The 12,473-nt window shown below is 44.7% G+C and overlaps 1 protein-coding gene across 2 annotated transcripts in view; it reads left to right on the top strand.

Annotated features, from left to right (window-relative positions):
- Fam81a (family with sequence similarity 81, member A) overlaps positions 1 to 12,473 on the top strand; it is a 58,415-nt gene that overhangs the window by 13,885 nt on the left and 32,057 nt on the right. For both annotated transcript variants that reach the window (NM_001108163.2, NM_001433748.1), the window contains exons 2-3: positions 3,647 to 3,743; positions 4,714 to 4,987. In NM_001108163.2, the coding sequence (NP_001101633.1) occupies positions 3,733 to 3,743; positions 4,714 to 4,987 (285 nt within the window). In that variant the 5' untranslated portion in view covers positions 3,647 to 3,732. The remainder of the gene's footprint in view (positions 1 to 3,646; positions 3,744 to 4,713; positions 4,988 to 12,473) is intronic.

Here is a 12,473-nt window from a genome sequence, read left to right as displayed (position 1 = left end):
TAACAAACCTTTATTCTGCTCTTTCCAGGGTGGTGGAAGGCGATTTCTGAGCTTCTGGGGTTGATGTAGGGTCTAGACAGTGTCAAGGTATGATTAATGGCACCTGCCATTGTCCAGGTATAGGTAAAGCTGTGTGTCTTGGTTGTGAGGACACACATGCCTCACAGATCATGTATAGTCCCCTCCCCTCCCCACAACCCGCCCCACCTAAGCCTCAATGCCACCTCTGTTCTTGAATATTCTGGGCTGGGAGTTTTAATTTCTCTCCCAGAATGGCTCACCTGGTTTCCAAACTTCTGATCTTGGGATGGGGCAGGTAAACTAACCAAAGAAGGAGCCAGGCCTGATTCCTTGTTCTAGCCTGTTGTCTGAGGCCCATTGGGAACATGGGCAACTATGGCTGTTTGTGGTGGTCTTTCCTCAGTCTGGTCAAGCTGGGCGTGTTGACTTTGGCCGTTAGGCATCTTGACTTGCTTGAGTTACATAGACCTCATCCAAAGTGGTCCTATCCAGATACTGCTCACTCACACCACAGAGGCAAATCCAGCAATCTGGTCCAGGGGAAGCAGAGTGGGGTGTGAGAGATAAGAGAAGACAGACATAGCATTTAAAAGTAGTCTCACACTGGGACTGGTGGTATAGCTCGGTTGGCAAAATGATTGCCTAGAATAACAAAACTGCAAGTTGGATTCCTGTGCTCTGTGTAAACCAGGTGTAGTGGTGAATATTTGTAATGTCAGCACCCTGAGGTAGAAGCAAGAGATCAGAAGTTCAAGGGCATGAAACACAGTGAAGTTGAGGCTGCTTTGTGCTACATGAAGCTGACCCTGAAGCTGTCTTTAAAAAATAAAATGGCTTCAGAGCCTGTCCCTCCTGGGGATCCAGCCAATATTATATATACAGCCACCAAACCTAGGCAATATTGATGAAGCCAAGAAGTGCATGCTGACAGGAGCCTGATATAGCTGTCTCCTGAGAGGCTCAGCCAGAGCGTGACAAGTACAGAGGTGAATGCTAGCAGCAAACCATTGAACTGAGAATGGGGTCCCCGTTGGAGGAGTTAGAGAAAGGATTGAAAGAGCTAAAGGGGCTTGCAACCCCATAAGAACAACAATGCCAAACAACCAGAGCTCCCAGGGACTAAACCACCATCCAAAGACTATACATGGACAAACCCATGGCTCCAGCTGCATATGTACCAGAGGATGGCCTTGTTGGGCACCAATGGGAGGAGAAGCCCTTGGTCCTGCCAAGGCTGGACCCCCCAGTGTAGGGGAATGTCAGGGTGGGGAGGGGGAACTCCCTCATAAAAGAAGGGGAGGGGGATGGGATAGGGGGCTTATAGAAAGGAAACTGGGAAAGGGAATAACATTTGAAATGTAAATAAAAAATATCCAATAAAAAATAATTAAATGGCCCACGGTCTCTATTAGAATAAAATTTCAAAAACTAAAAACAAACAAACAAAAGGCAATAAAACAAAATCCAAAGTAGTCTCGAGTCTGTTCAAGTCTATGTGTGGAGAAAAGTGACTGTGGGGTCAGATAGGAAGGGGGAACAGGAAATTGCCGGCCTGGGCACAGGGCAGGATGGTGATTTAGTTTGCTCTTAGGTCTCCTACCTTGGGCATCTGTGCTAGGCCAAGTTAGGATGACTTTCCCCAGAGTGAGCAGGAGACATGCAGGCATAGCATTGGGGTCGTGATAGAAAGGATGGAAAATGTTCAGGATCCTTAAAACTCCGAAGTTAAAAACAAAAACAAAAAAATCTCTGACGTTAAGAAGGTTGACCAGATAGCCCAATGGCTAAGGATATTTGCTTCCAAGTCCAGTGAAACCTCAACTCAGCAAACAAACAAACAAACAAACAGAAACAAAACCAAGAACCTTCCCAAAATAAAGGCAAACCTCGGGGAATTATTACACAATCAGAATAACACGAATGACCCTGACCTGTCTGATTACGCTGTAGAGCCACTGTGTCAGAGATCTGATCAATTAATGAATGAGAGATGCCTGAGTCAGGGAGGTGCCCTGGAGCTGACAATGGGAAGATCTGGAACTACCACCTGGGAATTCCGGGACTTATCTAGTGATTGATTATCAGCCTCTTATTTAGCTACTGTAGAGATCCCTTGCACGATTGTAGCAAAGAATCCTGGTGCAAACCACCCAGAACAGATTTTTGAAGCATCCATGGAAGGTCACCGGCCCCAAGCATGTGTTGATGTGTGTTATGAACTCATGTCATATCATGGAGTCAGTGACAGATAATAGGAAGGATTGAGGCTGTTTGATAGTCGGGAGTGTCCTCTCTTCCTTACCAAAGTTCATCTGGTTGAGATTTCTGTAGTTCAGGCATGTGGGTGGCATCAGTGGTGAAGGGGATGATGAAAGTCTACGTTCAGTCATTGGTTTGTACCGATTATCTCATCACTGCCCGAAGTTCTGATGGGGATGCCAGACATACATAGATGGCTCCTAACAGAGGCCCAATGAGTTTTAAGATGGGCTGTCCCATTAATGAAAACCTCACAAAAGTGTCACATAACCTTAAAGGTGTAAATGCTCTCTGATTCCAAACCTCCACATGGGCTTAATTCCACTTTGTCTAAATGGTAGAAGTTCTTACCTTTGGCACCTAAGGACTGGTTGAACATCATAGCTTGTTTGACATGAGTTACTTTTCTTTTTTCTTTAAATGTAATTTGTTTAAATTTTAAAGTTCTTTGTCTGGGAAAGTGAAATGTTCACAGTTTGAAAGTCTAAAAATAAAACACCGGAGAATTGATGCCAAAACAATGGTGTCAGTCAGAAATGCTTCCTCCATCCATGTTGGGAATAGGACTAATTACAGAATCAGCTCGTGGGTACCAGGACTCATTGTTTTAAGCCAATTAACCACAGGCTTGAGAGACCCATGTTCTAAAAATCTTTTTAAAACTCCACTTTTCTGATGAGTTACGACAGCCAAGTATCGTGCATATGTAGGATTTGGTATGAATGGTCATGTCTTACATATGTAGGATTTGGTATGAATGGTTATGTCTTACAGTGGAGTGTTTTTAATCAAGCATATCCATGCCATTCTCTTGGTGGGTAGATGGGTTCCCCCACATCAGCTTCCATGAAACAAGCATTGTTTCTATTTCAGATTCATTTAGAGGCATGTGCTAATTGCTCACCCAGATCAGATCGGCTAAGGTGGTTTATTGAAAATTTCTACAGAGATATGTACAAAATTGAAATCTATTAAGGAAATTGCTTTTGGAACTGGGGGTGTGACTGGTAGGGCACAGTATGTGTGAAGAGTGGTTTCTAACCTCAGGATAGTTTTCAAGCACAAGATGCAGATGGAGAATGAGGAAACTTCTGGAACCTCCATTTGATGGCCCTCATTGCTCTGCCTGGTAAGGATCAGCTCATTTCAGAAGCATTTCAGTTTCCCAGGCTCATTTCCCCTTCTTGGGAAGCATTTGCTGTTTATTTCATGTGTAAAGTCAAAAAGCACTCACAGCTACAGCTGATCAGTGTTTCCACACAACTTACCAGCCTCCTGGTAGCTTAAACAAGCAGAGTTTGAGGTCCTTTGAGTTCTAAGTATAAACTGTCCAATAATTTAGCACTTATTGTATTTTTTCCAACAGATGTGAATTATTAAAAAGAAAATGGCCCAACAGGACACCGTACTTCCTTCTCTTGTCAACCAGGAAGGGTATACTATCTGGAAAATATGCATCTAAGGTATAATTTTTCTTTCCACCAATTTCACGAAGGTTGCTAGAGGGTGTGAAGGCCATGCATGATAGATGATGCCTTGTGGCCATTGCATTGTAAAGGGTCATTTTATTTAAGTGCAAGAAGAGCACTATTGGTCCCCTTCATGGCTCCTGTAGACCAACCACGTCATGACCTCAAAGGGAGAGATTTCACAGTGGCCCTGGAATAGACTTGAACCTTCCTGCCATTGGTAAAATCACTGTGGATCTTGAGGCAAATGCTCCCATTAGTTCTTTGAAATCAGAAGTTGCTATTGGATGCCAGTGGGGAAATACTGCTCTCAAAAATACATCACATAGTCCACACATTATAGGTTCTTTCTAAATGAGCCATCATTTAAAGAGCGAGGTGACCTCACAGCCACATCTGATTTTCCTGGCTCATCTTGAAATATCATTTTGACAGCAAACAACAAAAAACCCAAACAACAACAAAACCAGACATCATTTCCAGATGGTCTTTTTATGTGTGAACAATATCATGGTACCCCAGGGGACATAGTAGCTCTCCAGAGTTCCCAGCCCTCCTGATTATAGCCTGTGTGGTGTTTGGCCTTCGTTTCTGATTCTGCCTGGTCCCTGTAGGCATTGGAGCTCATAATCAGTGCTTTAGGGGAAGGGAAAAGGAAGCAGGGGTCAACTTAATCTGGCTATCACAGCTAATATGGGGGAGCCATGGTGTGTCCATTCTGCCAGCCTCCTGCTTCTTGGGGATCACAGAGCCTGCCAGTAGCTCATGTAATTCCATGGGCATAATCACCTTAAAATCCTGTCTAGCTCCCAAAGAAAACTCTTTTGTGAGAAACTTTTCTTTGTGTCCCATTTAGCTTGTGCTAGCAGAACATTTGTATTTCCTTCTTTGGGGGGGTCTTAAATCTGGCTTGGAAGATTATCTTTTCCCCAGCATCTTTGAACAATGTGACTCCCTCCTGCAGGCGAGTGAGGACCATGCCCCGACACAGCCAGTCCCTGACCATGGCACCCTACTCTTCTGTGAGTCTGGTGGAGCAGCTGGAAGACAGGATCCTCTGTCATGAGAAAACCACAGCAGCACTGGTGGAGCATGCTTTCCGCATCAAAGATGACATCGTCAGCAGTTTGCAGAAGATGCAGAATAAAGGAGGAGGTGACCGCTTAGCCAGGCTGTTCTTGGAAGAGCATATCAGAAACATAACCGCCATTGTGAAGCAACTGAATCGGGATATTGAGGTAAGGGATGTGCAAGCCAGTGGATCGTCTCCCAAGACCCAGTCCATGTCAGGTTGCCCAGGTCTTAGTCTCAGCTGTCACACAGTCTTGTATCATGCTTTTGTGTGTGCATGCTCATATGTGTATGCAGATGTGTACTTGTGTGTGTAGTCACCCACTCATGCATGAATAGAAGTTGACTTTGGGCTTCTCAAAGCTATGGCTCTCTACCTGTCCTAACTTCATTTCTATCGATGTGATGAAATACCCCAACAAAAAGGATCTTCGGAAACAAATGGTTTTATTTTAGCTTACAATCCCAGGCTACTGTGCATCATTGTGGGGAAGGTAAGGCGGAAACTTCAAGCAGTTAGCCACATTGACACATCCACAGTCAAGAACAAAGAGAAATGAATTCATGTATGCTGCTCTGCTGTCCAGTCAGCCTGATTTCTCCATTAATTCACAACCAACCACCCACAGTGGATTGGCTCTTCTCACATCAATTAACTTAAAACACCACCCCTACACACACACACACACACACACACACACACACACACACACACACACACACACAGAGAGAGGGGGGGAGGGAGGGAGGGAGGGAGGGAGAGAGAGAGAGAGAGAGAGAGAGAGAGAGAGAGAGAGAGAGAGAGAGAGAGAGAGATGCTCACAGCTAAACCAGTGAAGACAGTCCCTCACTGAGGCTCTTCTCCTGTGATTCTAGGCCGTGCCAAGTACACAATTAAACTATCTATGGCAATTAGGCTTAGGTTTTTCAAAACCTACTTTAATCAGGGTTCTTAAAGGCTTCAACCTCCCTTCTAGCCCACCACCCACCAGAGATAGGGGGAAAGAAATGTTAATAAGAAATGGGGGTTGTAGACTTATTTAGAAATAGTTTGGGGGGGTGCAATTCCAATCTTCATTGTCAGCAGTCCAGTCCACTAGCAAACACCAAACTTGAATCAGTGGCAGCAGCTTGATCCATAAGAAACAAGAGGTGGAAGAGGCAAGAAGCAGGCGGAATAGAAGCAGCCGGAATACCACCACAAGTTCTTTGGTGCTTTTCTCTCTACGAAGTAACAACAAACTAAGATCAGTGAAGAGAACAAGGCGAACCATTGCCAGAGCATCATCAGCAAAGCCCAACGAAAACCAGCAAAGAGTTGCAAAGTGAACCAAGAACATCTTCTGCTGTCTGCTGGGTCATACCTATGCTCTTTCCAAATACCACGTGTCCTCTCAAGCATCCGCTCCAGCAAAAACATGACATGCTCTTTCACCAGGCAAATTCCAGAAAAACACCACATGTCTGTTCTCAGCAAAACATCCTCTCATGTGTCTGCTTCAGGGAAACATCCTCTCCTAAGACAGTTTCCAGAAAAACATCATATGGCACAACTGAGTCTTCAACAAAACCGGAAATTCCCACTTCACACCACCCTACTTTGTGAGACAGGGTCTCTTCCTGACTCTGAAACTGACCTTTTTGCCTAGATTGGCTCTGGCCAGCAAGTCTCAGAAATCGGCCTGTCTCCGTCTCCCGGCTTTGGGACTACAGGTACTCACAACCATACTTGGCTCTTACTTGGATACTGTGGATCCAAACTCAGCTCAGCAGTTTGCACAGCAGTTACTTAAGGAACTGAATCATCTCTCCAGCCCATCCTCCTTTTTGTGATGTAAGCTCACCATAGCATAGGCTGGCTTTGAATTTGCAACTTGCATCAATCCTCCTGCCTCTGTCTAAAAAAATATATATTGTAGCTGTCTTTAGACACACCAGAAGATGGCATTGGATCCCATTACAAATGGTTGTGAGTCACTATGTGGGTGCTAGGTATTGAACTCAGGACCTCTGGAAGAGTAGTCAGTGCTCTTAACCACTGAGCCATCTCTCCAGCTCCTGTCTTGTCTATTACTACTAGATATTTTTAGAACAGGATCTTATATAGCCCAGGCTGGCCTTGACCTCTATGTAACCAAAGACAACCTTAAACTCCTCATACTTCTGTTTCTACCTCTTAAGTGCTAGATTATAGGTGTGTGCAACTCTGCACAGTTTTGTGGTGTTCGGGGGACCTACACTAGGTTTTGGTGCATGCTGGGAAAGCACTCCATCAACTCTCCAACCCCAGATTTACTTTAGGACAGGGTCTCATGTGTTCCAGCTCACTATGTAGCCAAGGCTATCCTTGAACTCCTGATCTCCCTGTTTCCAAGTTCTGGGATTAAGACTGTGCACCACAGGGCTGGAGAGATGGCCCAGCAGTTAAACGCACTTGCTGCTCCTCAGAATACCTAAGTTTGGTTTATAGCACCCACATGGTGGCTGACAACTTCTAGTACCTCCAATTTCAGGGGGTTCGGTGCCCTCTTCTGGCCTCCTCATACACCATGCAAGTGTACATTCAGGCAAAATACTTACAAGCTAAAGATAAATAAACCTCTAAAAAAGAATACTTTGCCTTGCGTCTTATTTTTACCTTTTTTTTAAGTTACAGATTTTACTTGTGTGTGTGTCTGTTCACATGTGTGAGTGCATGTATCATGGTACATGTATGGAGGTCAGAGAGCGCTTGCAACAGTCAGTTCTGTCTCTCCACCATGTGAGACCTGGGGCTTGAACTCAAGTCATCGACCATAGCAGCAAGCACCTTTACCTGCTGAGCCATCTCGCCAGCCCTGCCTTGTCTATTCTTAATAATCGCCAAGGAGACTGTTGGCAGGAATAGCAGAGTTATATTAAACTTACTGCAGCATTCGATGGCAATTACTGTCCACGCTGTTTGTGTTTAGTCTAAATTTACCTTGCTGGTTATTAAATCACTTTGTTTGGCTCTCAGGGGAGAACTAGACAAAAAGTTTTCCTGTAAACCCTTTCAAGCCTCTGAAGACAGTTAGTACCTCTGTTGCCACTTCAGCCCCTGCTGCTCCGGAGGAAATACTTCTGGGCCGAAGTGATTATACAGCTCATGTTGTATTATTCAGGCGACCGACATGGGGTTAAGACGAGGCCAAGATTGTCTATCCTTAGAACCTGCACATTTATTTCTAAGTTTGAATAACCACAGGGCAAATGCAAGTCAGTTCCGAAAGCTTAAGTGTGACACATTAGGCACGGCCTGGGCTTCCGTCTCCACACAAGGTCAGTGTCTTTGACATGCAACTTTCAGCAATGTGAATAAAAGGTGGATAGCCAGACAGGGAAACCTTCGTTCCCTGTTGGGTGTTGAGTTTTAACCATGCTTCTCTAGACAGATTTGTGTTTTCGTTTATTTGTTTGGAGGCAAACTCTCATGGGGCCTAGGCTGGCCTTGAAGTTCCTAGTAGCCTAGGATTGACCTTCTGCCTCTACCTCCTGTGTGCTGGCATTGCAAGTGTGTACCACCACACTCTGTTTCTATAGCAGCAAATGAGCCCGGGCTTCATGCGCGCTAGATCAGCATGAGCTAATTGAATTACATCTTCCAGACCCTGAATTTGGATTTTTTTTAAAAATAGCTTTATTGAAGTATAATTTATTTACTGCAAAAACTACCTACCAGTATACAAATTAAATGAGTTTTAGTAAATTTGTAAGATTGTACAATTAACACCAATTTTAGAACATTGCCGCTATCCCTTCCCTGAATTCATAGGAAACTGTAGTCCTCCCCCCAGCACCAAGCAATCTTTCCTGTATATGTACTCACTCCTCCCTCCCTCCCTCCCTCCCTCCTTCCCTCCCCTCCCTCCCTCCCTCCCCTCCCTCCCTCCCTCCTTTCCTTTCTTCCTCTCTCTCTCTCTCTCTCTCTCTCTCTCTCTCTCTCTCTCTCTTTCTTTCTTTCTGACAACATCTCACATGTCCCAGGCTGGCCCAAAACTCATTATGTAGCAGAGAGACCATGTATAGCGCTTTGCACATGCTAGGCAATGCTCTCCCCTTTGAGCTGCTTCCCCAGCCGGCATGTAATGCTAGTGAAGTCCACCTCACCTTGTTTTTCTTGTCTATGGTTCAAGCTTTTAGTGGTGTGGCCTAAAACCTGTTTGATTACTAACTCAAGGTTGCAGAGGCTTTCTGCCGTGCTTTCTGCCAACGCTTAGATTTTGTGACTTGCTCTGAGTTAGCATTGGTAAATGGGAGAGGTGAGGTGAGGTATTTTCTAAGTGGAACAGACTGTGAGCTTCTCAGGTAAAAGCTTGCTTCTATTCATCTTCCCATTGTCGAAGCACAGTGCTGGAAGGCAATTGGGAAGGCTGTCTGGGTCATTCGTGCTGCTGTAGAAAAGTACCGGAGAGTGGTTGACTTATAAAGAACAGGAATTTATTTAATATGTGTGTGCACTTGTGGTAATGCATTTGTGTGTAGGTGGGTGGGAGAGCCTGTGGGGCCGAAAGGCAACCTTGGGTGGTCATTCTTGTCATCCTTCAAGCTCTGGGCTTCTCATTTTTTTTCTGAGGGTCTCTTACTGACCTAGAGCTCCCCAAGGAGGGTAGGTTGGATGGCCAGTGAGCCCCAGGATTCCTTTTGTCCCTATCTCCTCAGGGTTGGGATTTCAACTACTCGACTACCATGACCAGATTTTTTTAATGGATTGTGGGGACCAACCTTACGTCTTCATGTTTCAAACAAATACTTCAGTGACTCTGCTATCCCCCAATTTCCCCAGGTCCTTTAAAAACAGGCCCAGGATCCATTCTTTCTAAAGAATTGTTTATTTATTTTATGTATGTGTGTACACTGTTGCTGTCTTCAGACACACCAGAGGAGGTCATCAGATCCCATTCCAATGTGGTTACTGGGAATTGAACTCAGGACCTCTTACCCACTGAGCCATCTCTCTAGCCCCCCAGAATCCATTGTAGAAGGTGCTGTAACTCAGACAGCTTCCCACTGCTGTGATCAAGACTGAGCTTGGAGCTGGGAGGGGACACCATTACTGAACCCAGAGCAAGGCTTATGGAATGAGTAGAGTGAAGGTTGGGCAGGGACACCATTACTGAACCCAGAGCAAAGCTTATGGAATGAGTAGAGTGAAGGCAGGTGTCTGGCCACTGCAAATGCAATGGTGCCTCCCTTTCCGGTGAGCCATAAACGTGACCCACACTCAGAAGCTCATCAGAAGGAGTGCTGAGGCTAAAAACATCCCCACTCCCCAGTGTGCTCCTTTCCCTTCTCCATTTTGCCTCTTGGGAGCTCATCTTGAACCCCAACTTCTATTTCTTTGTCTGTTTGTATTTAAGACACTATCTCTTGTAACACAGGTTGGCCTTGAAGTAGGTATATAGCAGAGGATGACCTTGAACTTGTGGTCCTCCGGCCTCCATCTCCCAGGTACTAGCTGCATAACTCAGAGGGTAACTTTTCAGACTTAGCTTTGTAAATTCAGAGTGCTAAGGGCTGGGGATGTAGCTCAGTTGAGAGCCAGCTTAGTGTGTGGCTCAGGGTTGGATCTCAAATACAACAGAAACCGGATGTGGTGGTGCACACCTATAATCCCAGCACTTGAGAAATAGAGACAAGAAAAATCAGTTCAAGGTCATCCTTGACTGTATAACAAGTTTAAAGTAGGCCTTGGTTACATAAGACCCTGTCTCAAAAAAAAAAAAAAGCCCAAAAAACAAAACCAAAGTTTCAGTTCAGCAGTGTAGTGAATTTGAAATCAGTTTGTTTTCTATAAGGTCAAAAACACATTTCATGAAATTATGTCTCTGGCTTCAGCCAGACAGCACTCTCCTTTTCCATTCCCATGAATTTTTGGAGTGTACACATTTTGCAAATGAAAAGACGATTTCTTTTGTAGAGGTGGAAAACTGAATAAAATCTAATTTGGGCAGAATATTTACTTTGCGTCTCTGAATGTTTACTTTCTTGTCACTTGTAATAATTATGCATCACATCGAAGGAACAGCAAGGAAATTTAGACACTTCAGATCCCACTGTGGAATTCAGTTATATGGATTCGGATATATTTTTAACCCGAGCACGTCTGCCCAGACACATCTAAAATGAAGAAGCTTGATGAGACATTCAAAATGCCGTGCTACAGCCAAACGTCCTCAAATGAAAATCAGGACTGTATTAGTCAGCTCAAGCTGCTATGACAAATTACCACAGGCTCAACTGGCAGAGATGTATTACGTGCTGTTCTAGAGAGTTGGAGGTTCAAACTCCTGGGCACCTTCATGCATCTGCACACACACACACACCTGAACACACACACACACACCTGAACACACACACCCCTATACATCCACAGGCCCCGCTTCTCGCCATCACAGGAGATAGCAGAAGCAAGCTCTTTTCTATTTACTATTTACTTTTTTTTTTTTTTTTGGTCATGGAGTCATATGATCCACGCTGGTCTCAAACTTGACACAACAACTTGAGCTCCTAAGCCTTCTTCTTTCTCCTCTGAGTGCTGGAGTAACAGGTGAGCACCGCCATGTCAGGTGTGTGCAGTGTGATGCACTCATGTATGAAATGGTATGGTTTGTGCCAGGCTGCTGCGTCCCCAGCCCACCTGCTGTCACATTGGTGCAGTGCTCCATATGGAACCCAGATCTTTTCAGGAATCCTATGTGTTAGGATTCTTATCCCTATAGCCTACTTATATTCCAAAAAGGTTAGGATTTTAATATAGGAATTATAGGAGGACACAATGCTGGAATCCTAAAAGGAGCTCTTTGTTTCCCAGCAACATAAAATGGGATAGTAGGGTGGTTGGAAAGATGGATCGGTACTTAAGAGCACTTGCTACTCAATCATGAGGATCAGAGTGCAGATCCCAACATCCACATGAGGTGGCTTACAACTGCTTGTAATTTCAGCTCCTGGACACCTGCATGCACCCACACACATACACATACCTGTACACACACACACCTGCACACATACACCTGCCCCCACACACCTGCCCCCACACACCTGCACACATCTGCCCACACCTGCACATACACACCTGCACACACACCTGCCCCCACACACCTGTACACACCTACTCACCTGCACACATCTGCCCACACACACTTGCACACATCCGCACACACCTGCACATACACACCTGCACATACACACCTGCACACACATCTACACACACCTACACACCTGCACACACATCTGCACACACCTACACACCTGCACACATCTGCTCACATACACACCTGTGCCCACGCCTGGCCCCCCCCCCCACATAATCAAAATTTAAAAAATCTTTTTGAAAGAATCAAGTTATTATTACACAAGATAATAGTAGTAAGAAAAGATGATAAGTGCATATTTAAGATGATGAGACATTGATGTATTCAGGTTGTATGCAAAGATGTGGTAGGCGTATTTGTGCCAGAGAGCTGGATTCTTACTGAGTTTCTATGTAAATTGCGTGGCTCTTTGTTATTTTTTATTAATGTTTTATACTTTTCAGTTCACTCTAAAGTTTTACTGGATATTGTTCTGTTATAATCATGACTGTAGCTAAGGCTGGTGTTGACATCTGAACTGCACTCCAGTGAGGTGAGA

This window comes from Rattus norvegicus, chromosome 8 (genome assembly GCF_021556685.1).
Source record: "Rattus norvegicus strain SHRSP/BbbUtx chromosome 8, alternate assembly SHRSP_T2T, whole genome shotgun sequence".
In the NCBI taxonomy this organism is placed as follows: Eukaryota; Metazoa; Chordata; class Mammalia; order Rodentia; family Muridae; genus Rattus; species Rattus norvegicus.
The sequence above is the reverse complement of the archived record's forward strand: the minus strand, read 5'-3'. Positions and strand labels throughout refer to the sequence as shown.